The sequence below is a fragment of the Megalops cyprinoides genome, chromosome 22 (assembly GCF_013368585.1).
Source record: "Megalops cyprinoides isolate fMegCyp1 chromosome 22, fMegCyp1.pri, whole genome shotgun sequence".
Lineage (NCBI taxonomy): Eukaryota > Metazoa > Chordata > Actinopteri > Elopiformes > Megalopidae > Megalops > Megalops cyprinoides.
In genome coordinates this window covers 27,810,328-27,833,368 of record NC_050604.1, presented here as the reverse complement: position 1 = coordinate 27,833,368, position 23,041 = coordinate 27,810,328, and the positions used below count along the sequence as shown (strand labels likewise).

Genomic DNA, 23,041 nt, shown 5'->3' with positions numbered 1-23,041 from the left:
TTCAAAGGGGATTTTAAAAGCAAAATGACTCCAAATTTTTTTAAACGTTTAAAAACGTTTATTTGAGAGTTTGTGTGTGTCTGTCTGGGCGATTTTGTGTTTTCAAATATACACATTTAAATTAAAACAGCACGATAAGACTGGAAAAATATGAATACGCGCCATTTATTGGAGCTAGACCATTCATATTTTAATGGGGCTTTAAAAGTCAAAATGCCTGCAATTTTTAAAATGTTTTAAAATTCTGTTGGGATTGTATGTGTGTTTGTGTGCTTCTGCGTCTGTTTGTACGTTTTAAAGTTTAAATGTATACTCATTTAAAGTGTAAAAGTTAATGGAAAAAAAAAGTTGTACCAGCGCCATCTGGTGGACAAAATACGGAGCTACACCATTCATATTTTAATGGTGATTTGAAAGGCAAAATGACTGCACCAGTTGTACCATCGCCATCTGGTGGACAAAATACGGAGCTACACCATTCATATTTTAATGGTGATTTGAAAGGCAAAATGACTGCAATTTTCTAAATGTTTAAAACACGTTCATGTGAGTGTGTGTGTGTGTGTGAGTGTGCGTGTATTGTTGTGTTTCAAAATGTGCTGATTTTAAGTGTGAAACTTGATAACGTTTAAAAATGTGCAGGCATTTTGCCTTGAAAATCCCCTTTCAAATATGAAAGGTGTAGCTTTGTATTTTGTCCAGCAGATGGCGCAAATTAACAGTTTTTATCACTTTAGACACGTTTTACACTTAAAGTAGGTACACTTTAAAAACTGTGCAATCACAAAGACACACACACAGGAAAAACGCGCGCACACACACACACACACACAGGAAAAACGCGCACACACACACATGCACACACACACACACACACACACACACACACACACACACAATTATTTTTAAACGTTTAAAAATTTGCAGTCATTTCGCCTTGAAAATCCCCTTACAAATATGAATGGTGTAGCTTTATATTTTGTCCAGCAGATGGCGCAAATTGACAGTTTTTACCGTTTTATTACATTTTACTCCTTAAATGAATACACTTTAAAACACAAAAACATACACAGACAGAGGCTCACTCACACACACACACACACACGCATGAACACATGCACACACACACACACACACACGCATTAACACATGCACACACACACACGCACAGTCTAACACGCATACAAACACACGCGCACACACACACATCCGTGCACATACACACACTCACACATGCATACGCACGCGTACAACCAGTCTCACATACATACATATACACACACACACACTCACATACACACACGCACATGCGCACACACACATGCACACACACACACACACACTCGCACGAACACATGCACACACACACGCAGTCTAACACGCATACAAACACACACACACACACACGCGTGCACATACACACACACATGCATACGCACGCGCACAACCAGTCTCACGTATACACACACACACACTCGCAAACACACACGTACATGCGCACACACACACACACACACATGCACACACAGTCTCACACACACACACACGCGTGCACATACACACACACATGCATACGCACGCACACAACCAGTCTCACGTATACACACACACACACACTCGCATACACACACGCACATGCGCACACACACACACACACATGCACACACAGTCTCACACACACACACACGCGTGCACATACACACACACATGCATACGCACGCACACAACCAGTCTCACGTATACACACACACACACACTCGCATACACACACGCACATGCGCACACACACACACACACATGCACACACAGTCTCACACACACACCCACACGCTTGCACATACACACACACATGCATACGCACGCGCACAACCAGTCTCACGTATACACACACACACACTCGCATACACACACGCACATACGCACATACACACAGTCTCACACACACACACAAATGCACACACAGTCTCACACACACACACACACACACACACACACATACGCATGAACACATGCACAGTCTAACACGCATACAAACACACGCGCACACACACAGTCACACATGCATATACACGCGCACGACCAGTATCACGTATACACACACACACACACTCGCATACACACACGCACATACGCACACACACACACACACAGTCTCACACACACACACAAATGCACACACAGTCTCACACACACACACACACACACACATACGCATGAACACATGCACACACACACACGCACAGTCTAACTCGCATACAAACACACGCGCACACACACAGTCACACATGCATATACACGCGCACAACCAGTCTCACGTATACACACACACACACTCGCATACACACACGCACATGCGCACACACACACACACACACACACACATACGCATGAACACATGCACACACACACACGCAGAGTCTAACACGCATACAAACACACGTGCACACACACAGTCACACATGCACATACACGCGCACAACCAGTCTCACGTATACACACACACACACTCGCATACACACACGCACATGCGCACACACACACACACAGTCTCACACACACACACAAATGCACACACAGTCTCACACACACACACACACATACGCATGAACACATGCACACACACACACGTACAGTATAACACGCATACAAACACACGCGCACACACACAGTCACACATGCATATGCACGCGCACAACCAGTCTCACGTATACACACACACACACTCGCATACACACACGCACATGCGCACACACACACACACACACACACACACACACATGCACACACAGCCTCACACACATACACAGACAGAAAGAGAACACATCTAATTCCACAGTTTCAGGCAACATACACAAATGACAAAATCCAGCAAGATGTTTCCGCAGCCAGTGAAGTGATGCATTTGAACCAAACTCCTGTTATTCACCACAAAACAAAGACCCCAGCTGCAATCAGAAACATATTGATGCATATGCAGTATAGTATTATCTTTGAATATATCATAGCATTCTTGTAGTATGCTGTAATACATTACAGTACATTAAAACAGATGCCAGTGATCCTGTTCTTAGCTGACAGGAGTGGTACCCGGAGGGGCCTTCTGCTGCTGTAGCCCATTCACCTCAATGTTCGACGTGTTGTATGTTCAGACATGCTTTTCTGCGTAGCACTGTTGTCACGTGTGGTTATTTGGGTTACTGTCGCCTTCCCGTCAGCTTGGACCAGTCTGGCCATTCTCCTCTGACCTCTGTCATTAACAAGGTGTTTTCGCCCACAGAACTGCTGTTCGCTGGATGCTTTTTGTCTTTCGCACCATTCTATATACACTCTAGAGACTGCTGCTCGTGAAAATCCCAGGAGATCAGCAGTTTCTGTCATACTCAAACCACCCCGTCTGGCACCAACGATCATCCCGCGGTCAAAGTCACTTAAATCAGATTTCCTACCCCTTCTGATGTTTGGTCTGAACAGCAACTGAACCTCTTGACTATGTTTTTCGTCATTTTCGTGAGGAAAAAAAAACATTTTATAATACCTGCAAAATGTCTGTATTGAGAAAGGACCAGATACAGCAAAGATTTTTAAGTCTAAAGTCTTTTAAGTCTTCTAGTTTACAAAGCATTTATGTAAGATGGTTTATTGTTTCAATAATGAGTAAATGTGTACAATTGACAGACATTTACAGTATTATCGTCTACACACATTTAAAGATAAAGAACACCAACTTAGCTGGACTGGGTCATTCAGTGCTTTCACCTCACGCTAGCTAGAAAACCACTGCATTAGTCACCAAAACTGAGGACAAGACAGGCCTCTGCTGCCCCCAGAACTCATTCCATCACCTTTGTTATATAAGGAATTAAAATGGATTTTTGACTTGCCTAAAGTGCAGGCATTGATTAAATATTATTGGAGCGACGTAGGGGCAGGCTGCTATCAAATCAACTGACGATGAAACAAGGAAAGGCAGACGTCACCCCATGGAGTCCTGAGCGCCATTAGACACGGAGGAAGACCCAATATTCCTGCATACAGCTTAACATCCCTTGTCAGTTAACACAAAATGACACATCTCATTTGAGAAAGGAAGTTTCTTGCAAATGCAACAGTTGGTTTGATGGATCACCCTTGCACAGTTACAGTTCACATTGCAAATATGACATGGAGTTTACCCTCCACTGAGAAAAAGTGCTTTTGGTAACATTGCCTGTTAATAATACATTTCATATTCTATTATAATGGATGATAATTTCCAGAACAAAAAGAGAATGAAAGACACCGTATTGCAATGTCAACACCAAGTCTTGCATCTGCTGCCCTCTACCCTGTGCAAGCTGGGAAGAGCGACACACACGTGGTCCATGCTTATGGTCCGTCCCTAAAGGCACAAAGTTGATTTCACCGGGGCATTGTACATAAAGAAGAGGTTCACAATACAAACGTACAAAAGCTACACTGATGCATTCTGGGGATGTCTGTGGCAGAATGCAGGATGTCCCTGAAATCCAGGCACCTGGGCAGTGCTTCAGGGCAGAGCTGCAACCTGGGACAGCACAGTGGCCGAAGCCGGGAAACAAAGCAAACGTGACCGAGAGGTCGGCTGCTGGCAGGCACATTTGACTGGCAGGTGGGGTGGGAGGATTCTTATTTCGTTGGTGAAGAAAGCGGGAAGCGTGAGCTCCAGCTCTGCGCACGCTCTGTGCGCAGCTGCACTCAGCCTCCCGGCTCTTCCCAAGTGTCCAAAGTTCATCTGCCGTTGATGTGGTGGCGTCAACAGTCAGGGGCACCACCGCTGTGAAAGGACCAAAACAAAGTGCAGCAGGTAGCGGGTGGCTGAGGACCAATGAGCAGAAGGGGGCATAGACGGAGGGAGGGACTGAACTCCATAGCCACACCCACACTGTAAAAAGGACACTAATCTGACTCTGTTTACCTTGCACTTTCACAGCTTATATTTTACACACCTCCTTACTTTTGTTTGTTTCATATACTTTCCATTCAGTATTAAAAAAAAAAAACAGAATCACAACACACAAACACAACAGAATCGCAGCGATGCCGGGGTCCGTGCCACCCAAATCAATTGAACAGAAAGAAAAGGATAATGACAGACCAAATTATCAGTGTGTGGTGAGTACAAAAGGGGGGGGGGGGGGTTAAAAGTATGACCAGGGAGGTACCAACTACGCCACCCTGGGACTACTACCCAGGGAAATATACACCGGGGTCAACACCAGTCCAATCAACCCTAGGAAGACATGCCAGACACACAAGTTCGCTCACTGAGAGAGGACAGAGACATTGTTTCCAAAATACAACACACTTTTATTTGTTTGTGCTAGGGTACAAGTTAAAATTTTACTTTATTAAAAGAGTACATTAAAATGCCAATGCGGAGAGGGCCTCGGTCAGCCACGGGGAGGCAGACTACAGTAGTGTGTGTCCAGAAGTGAAATACTCACACAAGTGCTTCAAAGAAAAAACAAAGGTGTACCTTCTGTGAACTCCAGTGCAACCTATAAGCAAACCATGCAGTGACGGGACCTCACCACTGAGTGCCTAGCCTCCCCCCCAGGAGAACCTCAGCACCTACTCAAAGGAAAGAAAAAACCAAATCAAAAACAGATCCAACATAATACAACTCAAACAGAAACAGAAAAAGACCAATCAGCTCACAGCTCCGTGTTTGCGGGAGTTGCCATTTCATAAGGTCAAGAATGTTGTTAGGGGGGGTACACACAAAGTCAGACCCAGCTAGCCAAAGTAATTATCGTTACCCCCTTTTTTTTTTAAGGTACCGACAGTTGCGATCACCAGTACCGAAATACTATCTGCGCCGACGAAAGAGCCCCCACCCACCCAGCCATCCACTCACTCACTCACTGCGACACGGAGGAGACGAGCTGCCGAACACACCAGCCCAATTGGGCTTAACCAATAAGCACAACAAACACAAAACGACCCCACAGGCACATATGCCAGAATGGGGAAAACACGAACAAACGCAAAAAAAAAACAATAATACACCAACCAACCCACAAAGGCAATTTGTTTAAAGGACACACAGTCTAATAGCAACGAACACTAAAAACAGGGGCAATATTCAGGGCATACGAACTAACGAAAGGCAAAGCAGCAGCGGCAGTCTTCCTGTTAAGACAACAACATCACTTACACAGGAGGTAAAAACGGGAGGCGCCAAACAACTCATGGTACTGCTGCCCTAACGGCTACCTGTTGGACCAACTCATAAAATTGAAATTTTACCTGCCCGATGGGCTTGGCTGCTCCTATGGAGAGAGGCAATGAACCGGGGTGGGAAAAGGAGAAACAGCCACCGCAAAACTCTTGAAACCTAGCAGGGAACGAGGATGCCAGCAACCACCTGCTGAGCGCAGTGTATTGGTTACCGTGGAAGTAATGGAAGCCTGCCCACAACACCCAATCGACAAACACAATCAAGTCAGGAACCTACCTCAGATCAGGAATATTATGGCACACGAAAACCAAAGGGATGCAGAGGAGCAGTTCAGCTCCGTGCAACTTACCTGGCCTATATATATATACCTGCCTTGTGTGGCAAGTTAATTGTTTGCACAGCTAACTTCCGCAGCAGCATAGAAGGGGGCGTGACTGCAAACAAGCACTACGGTGGCTGCAATGGTCATTCCATTCTACCGGTTACAACCGGTACCTTAAATACTTCTTATAAGAAGGGGGACACTACAGTATAAAATCTTTTGTTCTGACCCAGGGACCTATTTTCAAACAATATGGACAGCAGAACTTGCAGTTCAGGGAATAGTTTGAGGAAAGAAAAAGAATCATCTGATAGTCAGTCCCTAACAGGACTAGCTTTCAAATTTTCAGACACCTGACAAACATGCACACATGAATGCATTCTTTTAACCCTTTCAACAGCATTGAGGAACACTTGTGTGAAGGTGTAAAGGGGTAAGAGAGGCAGTTTGGCATTTAGCCTTCACAGGAGGGTGAGATACACACACATTTCTGCATACTGTGAGTGGGCAATACAAACCAGTTGGCTTCACAGCAAGCAGATAAGAGGAGCCTGTTTGTAAATGCATTCCCCTGATCACCTGAGCCCACACAAACCCCCAAATCCACACAGGCGTCTGAGGGGGGTGAAAAGTGGTCCTCTCTACAAAGACACTGACAGACGGCTGACAGAGAGAGGGGACAGACGAATCAAACGGCAACGTTGGCCTGGTTTGCAGTAGGCCTTAAACACACCTCAGCGGCAAACCTGTGTGTTATTCCTGAGATATTCTAACAGTCAATGGTGTCGTTAGGCCTGGGTATCCGAGGCTACAGCCTCGAAAGTTTCATGAATAGCCCCTGATTTCAATTTTTTTTTAACAGAAATAAGAATAATAAAAAAATAGCCCCGGATATATTCATCTGTCATTCCGATCATGCAGTAAAGCCCTGGACAATAATATGATATCGTTGATCAAAAACGCAACGCAGGTACGTTTTGAGTCCTCTGCGTGTCATTCAAGCAGCAGATCTACTTCACACTACTTGGCACGCGCGCATTTTCTGCACCTCTGTCAGCTCATCCACGGCCTGAGGGGGCCAGGGATGCCGTCATTGTTCTTGGTGACAGTAGACATCCTTGTGCAGCTGGGTGGTGGACTTTTTAAGACAGAGAGGGACTCGGCAGAACGGGTGAAGTGTGGAAGTTCATTCCACCATCGGGGGACAAAGTTCCGGATAGTGATTTTGCGCCACAATGCGACGGGACCACCAGACGCCGTTCACTAGCAAAGCGCAGCGTAGGCTTGTAGTAGTGAGTCCAGGTAGCTAGGTGCAGCTTTTTTGCTCGTCCTGTACGCAAGCATCAAGGCCTTGAACACGATGCGGGCAGCTACAGGGAGCCAGTGGAGCAGCACAAAGAGAGGTGTAACATCAGCCCTCTTTGGTTGTGCAACCCACTATGGCTAGGTACACGTCTAGGTTCTACGCAGGAGGAAAAGACTTGACCCCGTGTTTAAAGTATTAGGTGTTATTTTTTATTTATTTTACCCGAATAGTCAATTGTGAAATATTATGAGGCATGAAGATATCAATGTATGACATTGGACTGTGTCAATTTAGGTTTAAAATAAAATGAAATGGATTAGATGAAACAAAACAAATCCTATTCCAAATCAAACAGGTACAATACAAAACTACTAAGATACAGAATATCAATGATTAAAATAATAATGCATTGGGAAGTAACTGGGTGCACCCTTATAAAAAAACAGTGTGAGTATACAAGTATAAGTGTGTGTGTGTATGAGTCTGTGTCTGCATTTTAATGTGTACTCATTTAAAGTGTAAAAGCTAATGGAAAAAAAAAGTTGTGCAAAAGCGCCATCTGGTGGAGAAAATACAGAGATGCACCATTCATATTTGAAAGGGGATTTTAAAAGCAAAATGACTCAATTTTTTTAAACGTTTAAAAACGTTTATTTGAGAGTTTGTGTGTGTCTGTCTGGGTGATTGTGTGTTTTCAAATATACACATTTAAATTAAAACAGCACGATAAAACTGAAAAAATATGAATATGCGCCATTTATTGGAGCTAGACCATTCATATTTTAATGGGGTTTTAAAAGTCAAAATGTCTGCAATTTTTAAAATGTTTTAAAATTCTGTTGGGATTGTATGTGTGTTTGTGTGCTTCTGCGTCTGTTTGTGCGTTTTAAAGTGCTGTCAAAATGTAAAATTTGATGAAACTGAAAAACCTGTAAATGCGCGCCATCTGGTGGACAAAATACGGAGCTACACCATTCAAATTTTAATAGGGATTTGAAAGGCAAAATGACTGCAAATTTTGTAACGTTTAAAAAACGTTCATGTGAGTGTGTGTGTGTGTGTGTGTGCGCGCGTATTGTTGTGTTTCAAAATGTACTGATTTTAAGTGTGAAACTTGATAACGTTTAAAAATGTGCAGGCATTTTGCCTTGAAAATCCCCTTTCAAATATGAAAGGTGTAGCTTTATATTTTGTCCAGCAGATGGCGCAAATTTACAGTTTTTACGGTTTTATTACATTTTACTCCTTAAATGAATACACTTTAAAACACCAAAAACATACACAGACAGAAGCTCACTCACACACAGACAGACACACACACACACACACACACACACACGCATGAACACATGCGCACATACACACGCACAGTCTAACACGCATACAAACACACGCACACACACACACATGCGTGCACATACACACACTCACACATGCATATGCATGCGCACAACCAGTCTCACACACATACACAGACAGAAAGAGAACACATCTAATTCCACAGTTTCAGGCACCATACACAAATGACAAAATCCAGCAAGATGTTTCTGCACCCGGTGAAGTGATGCATTTGAACCAAATTCCTGTTATTCACCACAAAACAAAGACCCAAGCTGTAATCCACGAGTCCACCTTTCACCTCCCCAGCCCAAAGCGGGTAAAGGGCCCCTCAGGTGAGCTGAGTTTTACAGGTAATCACAGCTAAGCTTGTCAAACCCATTACACCACTGGAGTACAAAGGACACCCATAGATGGTTTCTAGTCACTGTTCCAACTTCGGAGCTTAATTGCATCTTTTGATTGCATGGGAACTGAAATCAAATGTTTTTAGGTGCTAATCAGCGGCTGGTTTAATTGCAGCCCCAGAAGCATCAGGATTCAGAAAAGGCAAGACTGTGCGTGGAAAAAAATGCAACATGCAATGAATGTATAACCTGTTGTGCTTGAACTATCTTGACCATTGAAGTTGGTCTGGCCATTGACGGTTAGCTGTGCCCCCAGTAGAAACACAGCTTTTCAGTAGAAAGTGTCCAATCAAAATGGCAGATTGTAAATCATGGTACGAATGACTGAATCCCTCACTGTGTCTGAGGGAGGAGTGAATGGCAACGCCTGTGTCTGCCAGCAGAGGGAGCTCACGCTGGCTAGATCGGCCCAGAAATGTGCTGCCTATAATGTGTAAAACTGAAAAGCAACTGGCAACAAGCTAAAAGCAGTGAGTATAATGTCTGTTTATATCCTTTTATACCAAAACCTTGTACAATTGGCCTTTCAGATTGTAGCCTTAACTATGACGGGCGAGCAGGTGGAATCAGAGCTCCTGTGGCTCGGTGGTTAAAAGTTGCAGCTACCAGTTGAGGAACTGTTGGTTTGAAACTCACCTTGACCATTTTTGTAATTGTCCTTTCAAATCGTAGCCTTAGCTATGATGGATGAGCAGCTTGACCAAGCGCTCTGGTGGCTCAGTGAGTAAACGCTGGTGTCACCACTTGGGAAATTGCGGGTTCTAGCCCCACCTTGACTCTTTTTGCAATTGGCCTTTCAAACCATAGCCTTAACTATGATGGACGAGCTAGCTGCACCAGAGCTCCAGTGGCACGGTGGGTAAGTGCTGAGGTTACATCCTGGCAAAGCGTGGGTTCGATTCCCACATGTGTGGGGTCCTCCCACCGTCCAATTGGTTTTTTTGTTTGTTGTCTGCTGTTTTTCTGGTTTTGATTGTTTTATGTTTTAAGTTATCCCAATGCCTGTTTATTGAATGTGTTATACTCCTTCCGTTTTTTTTTTTTAGAAACAGATTTTTTTATTTTATCAATCTCCTTTTCATGGTTCCAGGATGCCTGTTTCTAAAGGTAAGGTTTAATTGTTTTGTCCGAATCTTATTTTTAAGTATCTTATCTCTGGGTGAGTTATTTTAAATTTTTTTAGAGTTTTAGCGAAGGTTAAGAAGACCATTTTTGCCATCTGGTATTTTTTAGTTGTTCCATTTTGTCAGTATTTCATAAAAAGGTTTGTTCTAACTTGTCATATCCTCTTCCGTCCATCTTCCGGATCCCAGGGAACGCGATGGTTTAGGGGTGGTGAGTTTTTGAATAAGCCCAAATAAAGGTTTTTTGGCTGGTCGAATTCATGTGTGTACTGCACAATGGTCTGGTGCGTGAGTGGTGCTAGCCACCGGTAGAAGACTGGGCCACCATTTAAGGTCTGTAGGCCCCAGACCACCTTCCCTGCGTGCTGTCCAAGTGGACCCAGGGGGGCTGGATACTTACCTTGCTCTAGCCAAGCGATCTTTGTTAACACCGCAAGGTTACCCAACCTCTCGAGTAGAGCCTGCGAAAGGGTTTCTTCTGTGGGGCCTGCTCTGGTGTGTTTTGTCAGATGATTACCGTTGCTTCTTCAGCTTGAAACCACCTTCTTTCGTGTTTTCCAGCCTCCCACCCTTTCCAGCCTGTCCGCTGTCATGTAGACTGGATTCTGTTTGTTCTCAGGTTGGTAGATTCCCTGAGGCCATGGTTCGGTACTTCCCGAGGATGGTTGGTTTTTTTTGTCCTTCGTTCAAAAATGACATTGTCTTCGAGAAGAGTAATTATACTTTCAAACGCAAAAAAACGTACGTTTCTATCTTTAATCGTTCCCGAGATATTGATCTTCAAAGTTTCAATAAGGTCCATATTCAAATTTTCAGCTCATTATTCCATGTTGATATCCCAAAGTGCATTTCTTTGTTCAAAAGTTTCCCACCGCAGAGTGGTGTACTATGGTAACTATAGGGGTGCCCCAGTTGGTCCATGCTTTAGGCTAATAGAGTGTTTTCTCTCATGAGGGAATGCTTGCTTTCTGATTGGGGATTCTGTCTCTAATCATGCCTTTGCTTTTGGCTTGGGCTGGTGGAAAATGGGCCCCTGCACTCTCTTTGGCCCAAGATTATGGGGGGGGGGGGCACTTGGGTGTGGTGTAGCTCTTCTCTTCCTTCTCTTCCTTTTCTTCCTTCTGTCTGACTGGGGGTTCTGTCACCAGTCATGCCCTTGCCATTTGGTTTGGGTTGGTGGATAGTGGGCCCTTGCACCCTCCTGGCCCAAGATTGTGGGGTGAGTTCTATCCCCCTGTCTCTTGCGGCTGTTGCAGGGGGAAACACACCAGTGTATGCCCCACAGAAGAGACCCTTTCGCAGGCTCTACTCGAGGGGTTGGGTAACCTTGCGGTGTTAACAAAGATCGCTTGGCTAGAGCAAGGTAAGTATCCAGCCCCCCTGGGTCCACTTGGACAGCACGCAGGGAAGGTGGTCTGGGGCCTACAGACCTTAAATGGTGGCCCAGTCTTCTACCGGTGGCTAGCACCACTCACGCACCAGACCATTGTGCACTACACACGTGAATTTGACCAGCCAAAAAACCTTTATTTGGGCTTATTCAAACACTCACCACCCCTAAACCATCGCGTTCCCTGGGATCTGGAAGATGGACAGAAGAGGATATGACAAAAACAACCAAAACCAGAAAAACAGCAGACAAACCAAGACAACAAACAAAAAAACCAATTGGACATGGGACACAAGTCGAGGCTTGATCTCCCTTGGCTGGCCGCCTCAGAGGAGGGTGTATAGTGTTTAAAGGCTGAAACACCTGATGATCCTGAGGTACACTACTGATGATGTGTCCTAAAATTCAGTAAAAATTTGCACATCTAAAACAGTAAAAAGGGCCTAAAAAATTTTAACGAAAAAACCTAAATAAAAATTACTGGAACAAGCATACAGCTGGAACACTGGACAATCCTCAACAATAAGGAAAAACAAAGTTAATAAACAGTACCTAAATATGGCGCCCGTTCGACCTCCAGGTTTCTTAGACAGTGCGTGGAGGCTGAATGGGCGAGTGAGACATGCCAAGCCAGGCATGGAGGGTGACCTGCTAAGCTTGCTAAGTCTCACTCCTCACCTCTGCTCTTCCCATGTAACGTCCTCCCGCCAACATAAGGAGCTCACTTAGCCTGGGGACTTTCGGGTGGTCGGTTGCTTCTGGGGGGCGGCTGGGGTGGGCGTTCGGGCCATTCATTCAGGGGCGGGTTGGCCCCTTAGGATTTCGGTCACTCAGCGGCCTGTCCGTTTGCCTGCGGTGGTTTCAATTCAATTCAATTGGATTTATTTATTATTATTATTCAGTTCATTAGGATTTATTTTTATACAGACATTATTTAATCAGTGTCAATTTATGTATGACCCAACAATAAAACTACAATTATTATGCAAGTACAGCTAATTATAATCATACGGTATTTGTTGAAAAATAGATTGAATGATATTGTTAACACTTACTCTCCCATTATCACATATAGTTTATGATACATAAGATAAGGTGCTGCTCCTCCAATATAACCTGAGCAACTTGCAGGTACCACATGAATCACAATGTGCCTGAGAGCAGTGAGACAAGGAATTCCTGGCCATGCTATTCATCCCTGTCCCCAGAGCCCCAAATACTTTTCACTGCAGGCTTGCAGTCATGTTGACACTGCTCCCAGTGGACCACACACATCAAAATTTAAAATTCACTCATGCAATATTACTGTTTAATGTCTATCAAACTGTGTACTGTCTGTTTTTATTTATTTAATATTTACAACTATTTCTTGTTTGATTACTATTTTTATCATTTCTTTTTCTTTTTTCTGCTGTTGCACTATCCCCTATGATGCTTTAACACTGCAAATTTCCCTGCTGTGGGACAAATAAAGGATTATCTTGTCTTATTTTATCTTATGTCTACAGGTGACATGGTAGGCTTCAAACTCAGGCCATAGGTATTGGCCTGCACTCTCATCATGCACCTTGCTGGCTGAGCCACTCAGAAGCCCGCTTCATGTTTTTCAAGTGGCTGGTGGGACAACCAGGCTCAGCAGATCTGAACAGACCTTGCTAGAGGCTGGTTTGCATGCATACATGAGTCTAAAAGAGTGTGGAGTCTCACAGTTTTAGCTTGTTCCCCTGAAGCTAAGAGATAATTTACATTTACATTTATTTATTTAGCAGACGCTTTTATCCAAAGCAACTTACAAAAGTGCATACAGTAAGTATAGCGACAGTACGGGGACAGGATGTGTACAGCTCCACAATGAGACAGTTCTCAGCTGAGAGCAAGGTCTATTTGACACAGTACTATCAGATTTGTACAACTACAGCATATAAGACAACTAATATGATACACCTTCGAACAGCAAACTTCAACAACTTCAAACAGCGCAATGAGTGTCAGGGTAAAGGCGGCAACAAGAAACAATTTAAAAAGCACAGCAATTTACGACAGCACTGATTGGGGGGGGGGCAGCAATTGTGTGCAGTCCAGGTAGAGTCTGAAGAGGTGCGTCTTCAGGCCCCATCTGAAGGAATGGGGTGAAGGAGCTGTACGTAGCAGGACAGGGAGTTCGTTCTACCACTGGAGAGCGATGTAGCTGAAACGCCGATGTCTGGCAGAACGAGCACCTCCTGCCTTGACCATGCAAGGAGCGAGGCGTCCAGTTGCTGTTGAGCGCAGGGGTCGGGCTGGTGTGTAGGGCTGGATGAATTCTTGGAGGTAGGTAGGGGCTGTCCTGTTAATTGCAGAGAAGGTGCATAGATAATAGATAATCTCTCCTCCCTCCTGAAGCAGAATGATGGCCTCTCGTCTCTCCTGAACCTGGAGGTAAGTGATGGTTTCTACTCTCTCCTGAAGCAGAATGATGGCCTCTCGTCTCTCCTGAACCTGGAGGTAAGTGATGGTTGGCAGTTATGCATGCTGTCAGCCACCAGGGAGGGTTGAAGTGAAACTTTGCTTGAGAGAAGCAGAGGGAAAGACAGATGCCCAATCTGTGACAATGAATTTTCCATTTGTGCAGTTATCTGCAAAGCACAGCTATGACTTAAATCAGGCAGCTGTTGTGTTCAATTATTGACCTGCTGGTATCCACCTGTGAACAGCTTTCCATGCCTGGCTGAATGCCTTGCATTTATGGGAGGGTAAGTACATTTGAATTTATAATTTGAAGTATATTTTCATACCTTTGATGTGCAAAGAACTGTCATGTGACCCAGAACAATTTAAGGCAGAGATTTTTATTTTTATTTAATGGGATACACAAAACTGTGGTTTGCACAATATTAAAAAGAATTGGTGATACTTAAAGAAACTTTATTTGGATGCAGATGTTGTCCTCTAATAATAAGATTAGCAAAGCCAATGCAAATGCCTTCTACAGAGTACCATTTCCAGTTTTGTTCACACTACATAGATGATGTAGTGGATCTCAAACTTGCAACAACACTGGTTCCATATAACAAATAGACAAGTTACAAAGACAGAGTTGAAGTTTAAATGTATAACATTTGATCTCATATCATTCATCAAATCAAATTAGGATAGAAGATTTTAGTATCACTCTTTCATTTAATAATTCCTTAATCACCTTTTGCACATGCACTGTTAGTAATGACTCCTTTTCACCAATCACTTAAAAGGCTTGTGGTTACCTGAAACCTCCAATTATGAATGAGATTGATTGTTGTAGCTTTCCATCTAGGTCAGCTAATTTTTATTTAGCACTGACTGAACTTTCATTTTAAAGAAAAAAATTAATCTAGGTGTTTGGACAAAATGTCACAAAATGCAGACACGCAGCTCAAGTGTACCAGAGACCTGGGGGAACCTGTGGATGATTCTGCAGCATCAGGGAATGGGACACAGTGACAAGCACACCAGATTGGCAGCATAGAAGCAGATCTGCCAGAGCACCATGCAGTCTCCTCGGCTGGAGTACAGGGATGTTGGCCGGATGTAGGTCCTGTCAAAGTTGGCCAGCGTCAGGTCAGTATGGCAGTGTGTGGTACTGAGAGAAACTAACACGCGTGCCAGGGAGTATTTGGCTGCACAGCTCATTGCTGTCATTGAGCGAACTGTGTCAAAATGCATCACAAACCGTGGTTCATCCTGAAATGAGAATGACATGGACTTTCAACAGTGAACCCTGCAAGCAGCCATAACTACGGCAGGACTGAATCAATACCTTTCAATACCTATTGTATTAAATATTTAGGCAAATGCATGCAAATATGATTATTGACTTAATTTTCATGTAAAAATGAAAAAGACAATAGAAGATCGTACAAAAGCTTACAGAGTCAGGGTCTCTTCCATCAAGTAAAACAAGATCTTTCAGGGACCATTCTTCAATTCTCTCATATGCGTCTATCAGATCCAATCTGAGGTTTCTGACCACAGAAATCTGGACAGCTTTGAGTTTAGTCACTGAAAACGACAACAAACTAAAAATAAGCATCATTTCTCTGATCTTCGTTATCTGTATCAGAACGTTGTTGACCATTAAATTATGATCATTATTGATAGGAAATGTAAGAACACTCATCATAAATTATACTAATCCTGAATATACTATAACATAAATAATAATTATAAAAAATATTATAATGTATAGTACGTAAGAATTTATATTTTAAATATTCAAAGGTAAGATTGTTTAAAATGCATTCATATTGGTAATACTACTAGTACTGCTAATAAGTATAATACACATTCTACAAGTAAAAGACTATGATACAGATGAAAAGCAATAAATATCTCATATGACAACATTGTTTTCATTATGAAGATTACTTCACCTGATACACAGAGAAAATGTCTTCCTTCTGCAGGTTCTATGATCTCTATGAATTCCTCCAGATGCTGCCCCTCTGGTCTGAATAAGCTTCTCTGCATTTCTTCTTTTAGCAATGATGACATTTCTGAATATTAAACACTTCCCTTCATTTAGTGGTAGCTGTCAGAGTTGTCCCTGTAGTAGCACCGGCACAGACGCTCTCCTGTTCAGAATGCAGCAGGCAGGGACTCTACTGTGCAAATTGTGCTTCATTCATTATGAGTAATTACTTCCACAGAGAATAGGGAGTGAGCCCTTTAACAGAATTTTTCCTAAACTGATGTAATTGAAGCATCAATTAGATTCCATTATAATCACTAAATGCTTGGCAAAGTATTGATCTGTGGTATGTTCCATTAAAGATTTAGTTCCATTAGATTTGAAAGAGTATAAACGATGGTGCTAAACTTCCAAACAGACATTGATTCCCATAAAAAGGTTTTGTAAGAAGAATCTATGTGCAGGTTATATAGATTTATAAGCACAGAAACCATGCCTAAAGGTATGTTTGAAGATGGTGTACGCTCATATTTTCCAAAACGATTTTTATTTCTACCTTTACACCACTATTCAAAGTGATATTCAAATCATGGGACACTAAGTCTGAAAACTGTACCTTGCAATGAGAAATTAGAGATTTACAAAGACAGAATACTGACATGCTAAAAAAGAAAGGCCAAGCAAGTATATTCTTTATCAGGTATTCACTGCTGTATGCATTGTATTTGGATGGGTGTTAACATCACACACTTTGATTGTCAACGTGTTGACACAAACCAATCACAGGAATTTCTACACCCACCCCAATGAATAGTGAGCATTTCTACACATATACAAACCAATCACAGGAATTTCTTTGCATAGAGTTTGTGCAAACCTTTCACTTTGCAGCATTAGACTTTCCCTTTTAGACATCAAATGGAAGTTTAAAAGGTTAAATATCAGGAAACTCATCAATTAGACATTACAAGCTGCTCTCTTTTCCTGCCCCCTGGCCTGCTGCTAAAATGGAAAATTAAGGTGACTGTTCTACTCTGTAACTCCATCATGTATATAAGTCAGTGCATCAGAGCAGAGCTCAGTGTGTATGAAGCCTAGCTCAGAGTGTATGATCTTCCCACTACAAAATTAAAGGGCACTTACTTGAACAAGGATATTATAATGCATTTTTCCATGCCATTTTGTAGGACCACAAATCTGTCTTTTAGTAAATTTCCAGAACCTGCTCATTGCACCCATGCTGCAGAAGGTGAACTTTTAATTTTAAGAATTTTTATTTTTTCAATTCAATTCAAAATTTGAATTTATTTATTTATTGAACATGTTATGATTTAAAATTTTCTGGTCTCTTTTTCAGGACAAGAAGTTTTGAAGAGCTTTCAAGTGGCATTGATTCTTTTTGAATCGTGGGCAAAAGTCTTGTGTTCCCTCACAGTGCTGACACAGCTGACTTATTCCACCAGAGGTAATTCTGCAATCAAGTCATTTTTTTAATTTGTCCAGTAAACTCACTATCTCGTATTAAACCTGGAGTGGGTGTGAAAATATGGTAATTTCGCATATAGTCCATTGTGCAGCAATTTGTTCTTAACAGAGGTATTCAGTGAAATACATCATTGTAACTGTCCATTGTTTTTCAAAATGTACTGAAGCAGGCTTCATGCATGGATGCCTACCAGAACCGTGTTTTTATCATCTGTTCACATGTCCTCTGGATAACGGCTGAGCATCAAACTAACTTTAGTCTTTTAACATTTGAAACACTTCGCACGCCGGCCCCTCTATGCCTGGAATAGCACTTACCGCTGTGCTAGATGTGTTGGATCCTTATTATAAAATGCGCTGGCTGTCGTAACCTTCCAGATGCATAACAACGGAACAACTTGCAGGACTTTAGCTACAGAAAATTGTGTTTGTTCATCATAGACAAGGTGGCCACTGTCATGACCCCCAAAAGGAGGACACCCAAGCCCAAAAAGGAGGACGAAAGGAAAAACCGGCAGACATCCAATTCAAAAGACACAAAATGGAAACAATAACCTATATAACAGTTGCGATCAAATTGAACCAAAACCTGCTCTATAAACTGACAGGATAAAATAAATGTTCTACTCACCAAAGATGCCTATTTGTGATAATTGACCCCTTTCCTAGCTGCTTCCAAGATTTTCCTATTGGACAGGAATTTGTGGTACATTTCTGTACACTCCTCTGAAAAGTTCATACAGATTTGGAGTATCTATCCACCTCAAGACGGTTTCTCTCATTTCTCCATGCTGTGCTCATCATTGAAAAAACTCGTTCTGTGTGAGCATTGCTGCATGAGATTGAGAAAATGTAGGCGTTCACCTTCTTTAGGTTCCTGAGAGGGACATCAGCTTGGCTGAACAGTGTGAGATACTCTCCTCACTGCTGTGATTCTCTAGCTCTAGAGAACTGAGAAATCTCTCTACAGTTCCATATTCCTCATATAGTCCATCCATGTCAGTGTCTGTGAGATGTGTCACAGAGAAGGGCACTGTGCTTTTGAGGCCCAGTTCAGATACTTGGCTGTGAAAGCTCTGTTCAGAGAAGTCGTATCTGTCATTTATTTATTTCTTGGCCCTTTCATAGAAAACAGTGAAATCAAATTGACATCTCTTAGCTAGATCTGGGGTAAGCTGTCTGAGCCTGGTGTTAGCAGCTGGTGTTTGGCAAAGCCAAAAAAATGTCCTCATTAGCTGATAAACTGAGGTGATGCAAAATGATTTGGCTTTCAGTGCCTCAATACAGTCAGTGAATAGTTTCAAAACATAACTGAGGAAGAGAAAGTAAGTCTCAGGCACATCATTGGCATTGCCCTCCTCTCCAAAGCATGTCCACAGAACTTTGGAACATTCCTCCTCACCTAAATGCTGGAAGTAACTAGTCAGGTGTTTCTAGTACTTCCGTATCCTGTCAATAGATGGCAGTAATGACAACCATCTTGTTGCCACATGACGTAAAATATAACACTCATAAACTTCCAGAAATTCACAGAATTCTCTGAATTGTGCTGTCCTGCTAGCTGAGATGCTGAAATGGCTATAGACCTTAAGCACAATATTTCCAACATCAATATCCATTCTTACTGCAGCATATTCTGATGCATTGTGCAATATGTGAGCCAGACAGGTGGCAGCAAGAATGTCCTTTTAAGCCAGTTTTAGTTTTTGAAACACGCTGTTGTGTTTTCCATAGTTAACACTGGCATTGTCTGCTTTGTAAGCAGACACTTTGTGCAACTCCAGACCAGTAGCTATTGAAAAGATCAGTCAAGTTTTCCTGGGGCTTGTCTTCTTTTTGAAGGGAGATCGGCATCGGTAGGTTGGGGAGGTTATATGTACCTTTATAATAAATAAATATTATCACATCTTTGAATGTTGCAAGTCAAGTTCTGCTCTGTTACACAGTATGTCTGTTGTTTTGCTATAAACACCTCCTTTTTCAAGGTGAAAATATTCGGGGCTAGGCTTCAAAATATTCGGGGCTATAGCCCTGAATGATTGGACCTAACGACACCACTGTAGCCACCCTATTTCACAGGTGCAAATACTGCCACAACCTTTCAGCAATAGCCTCTCATGCAGGGCAACAGCTCTGCCAAGATGCTAATTGGTTACCTGTTGGTTGCCCTTCTACCGGCAGGAGATGATCAGTGGAATCAAGTTCTTATAGCGGCGGGGATCCACTGCCCCCTTTCCAACGCTCTCAGCAGACAAGGTAATGGCCATCCAAAGAGTAATCCTGCACCACAGATACTGCAACGACATCTGTCTCATCCACCACCCTTTGTGGCGATCCCACCACTTTAAACTAGTGAAGCAATCCCTAATACACACATTTGTTGCAACATTGCAGCAACCTACAAACAACAAAACTTCCCCCACTTCAAATCAACGAACCGAGAGAAGCGAGAGTTCATGTTGGACGATCGCACTAAACGTGAAGGTTTGTTTGGCAAGCATCTAGATCGAAAGCATCGCTTCCAAAACTGAAGAACTCTTCAGTCGTAAAAGAAACTTTTATTAACTGAATAACTTTTAATGGCTGAGTAACTATGACAGATGTTGACACAGCTATTTACACCCATGCTAAGACTAAGCAACAAGCTGCTTGAAACCTTACCACAGTTTTGAACAAAATCGCACAATGGCTTCTCTTATGGCTATCTCTTGTAGAATTCAATGGCTTCTTGTTTGACCCTCAATGTGAGCAAAACTGTTTGTATGTATTTCTCCATTAAGGACACAGTTGTAAATGGTTTCTCAATTAAGATTGTAAATGTTGTCCAGCACTTCAGCTGTCTGGATATCATCACTGACTCCACTTTGTCCTTTATGAAACAGGTTAAAAGGTTTACAGCACTGTCAAAGTCAATTTGATGAATTTTAAACACATCAATCACCAGCTGCCTTTGTCTGCTGTAAAACATTTTGCACACTCGATGATCTTCTCTCATTTATCATACTGCATTACAAGCTGTTCCCAGGCAGAAGCAACCACACTGAAGCCATTACACATTATACAAACAAACCTTAGAAACCCTAGATAAAAAAACCAAGAGTCATCATTTCATTTCATTATTGTCATTTAGCAGACACTCTTACCCAGAACAACTTACATGGGTTTCAATTTTTACATTTATATATTTACTGAGGCAACTGTGGGTTAAGTATCTTGCCCAGGGGTACAGCAGCAGCACTCTGGTGGGGAATTGAACCAGCAACCTTTTGGTTATGAGCCCTGCTCCTTACCACTATGCTACACTGCCACCCTGTCATCACTGTCAGCATTGTAAATAAGTATATCTTGCTGACAATTTTACGTTTTGTGTAGATGCGTTTACGTTTGTCTAATGTTATTCATGATCTGATGCCTACTCGTCTAAAAAAGTATTTATCTCTTTCAAGGAATAATGCTAGGGAGGCAAGGGCTTCAGTTAGAGGCAACTGTATGGTACAGTTCAGGCAGACAGATTTTGGACAAACAGCATTCATGGTTAAGGCAGCAGGGAAATGGAATCCATTACCCACTAACATTACAGAATCCACAAGTTTCACAATTTGTAAATCAAAACTAAAAGTTTGGCCCAAGACCACACAAAGAAAATAAGAGAAAATAAAGTAGTTCTGGAACCGAGAGATGAGCCTTTTCAGTACTTTAGCATAAAATTACACAAATTAAGAGTGACAGTACGACTGGCAGTATGAAATATTTTTATTTTAAAAAGGAAAAACGCCAATGGAAAAGCTCCATTTGCCAGTCCACATAGACTCGTAGGGGAAGGTGTCTTAAACACTGTAATTCAAAAAAGACATTGACAAAATTCAAAGCAACCTGTTGGATAGAATACTATATCTTGTTAAGTTGTGTTTTTACATAGCTACAAGGCTGTGGTGCTCTATACAGTTTCATGATTGGATATTAAAGTATACCTCTGATAGATAATATAAGCTACTATATGTTTCACATTCCAATTAATAAGGGAAAGTCATAGTATAATGCTATACAACACAAGTATTAGGACATAGAATATGCAATCTTACCATCAGCCAGCTGGTGGCAGTCATGTCTACAAAATCAAGCAGCAATTCCAATCACAATTCTTGCATGAACCAGGTGCTGACAGAAAATAACCCAATGATGAGTTTGTGTACAGACATTTTGATAGAATGTTGTGTATTGGGTAATGTACACTTAGCTTTTCATCATTTGCAATCCTCTACATCTACAGATGCTCAGCTTGCTCATAACCAAATTGAACAGCAAAATGCAGTGACATCTATTGCACTGGAACCTACTAATAAGTAACAATATTACTTTGGTATCAATCGCTAATTAATCAATTTGAAAACTCCAGAATGTAATTTTGTGTTCTCATCCATTTCATTCATTGTTTTTGTAACACACACACACACACACACACACATACACACTCACACAGTTTATGTATCATCCATGTTTGCCTGTTATTTTCTCTTGACAGAGGAACTTCCTGGTACTGTTAACAAGTGGCCTTTTATCTGCTGAACAAACTGTCTTAGAAACAAAGTTCCCATATTCCCCACTCTAAGGTCAGAAGTGAAAGAAGTTATTTGGTTGGGTAGATACTTGAATCCATTTCTGTGCCTGAGGAGTGGTTAGAGGCAGTTTCTCCAGAAAGATGAGAGAGACCTCAATGCAGCACACAGCAGAGATGAACATCTCAAACTAAACCTGACAATGAGCTTATTGTAAATGTCCCAGGCACTTTGCTGTGTGAAAAAATAACCATCAAAACACGAGACACAATTTCAAAGGGTTGACATCGATTAAAAAGTCACTGGCTTTCTATAGAATTGCATGCATCTGGTAAATCTTGACATAATACAGTTTTTCTTCTTATTCATAGAGGTCCCTCATACCCACCCTCTCCCCCTCTCCCACACTACCCCCATATACCCATCCAATAACCCCACCCACTCATCCACTAACCCCACCCACTCACCCACACCCTGTCTGAAATGTT

At 42.3% G+C, this 23,041-nt stretch overlaps 1 protein-coding gene across 1 annotated transcript; it reads right to left on the bottom strand.

Annotated features, from left to right (window-relative positions):
- Positions 1-15,524: 15,524 nt before the first annotated feature.
- si:dkey-245p14.4 (uncharacterized protein LOC563576 homolog) lies at positions 15,525-16,595 on the bottom strand. The gene is made up of 3 exons (XM_036516482.1): positions 16,475-16,595; positions 15,973-16,103; positions 15,525-15,785 (listed from the first exon to the last, which is right to left on the bottom strand). Exons 1-3 carry the CDS (start codon positions 16,593-16,595, stop codon positions 15,525-15,527), a joined length of 513 nt encoding a protein of 170 aa, XP_036372375.1.
- Between the last annotated feature and the right edge of the window lie 6,446 nt (positions 16,596-23,041).

Bases quoted from the DNA above. Each gene is read 5' to 3' on its own strand.
- si:dkey-245p14.4 (XM_036516482.1), bottom strand. From the start codon at position 16,595: ATGTCATCATTGCTAAAAGAAGAAATGCAGAGAAGCTTATTCAGACCA. The intron at 16,104-16,474 runs GTGAAGTAATCT...TGTCGTTTTCAG, and splicing joins ACATTTTCTCTGTGTATCAG to TGACTAAACTCAAAGCTGTC. The intron at 15,786-15,972 runs GTAAGCTTTTGT...TTCTCATTTCAG, and splicing joins ATGGAAGAGACCCTGACTCT to GATGAACCACGGTTTGTGAT.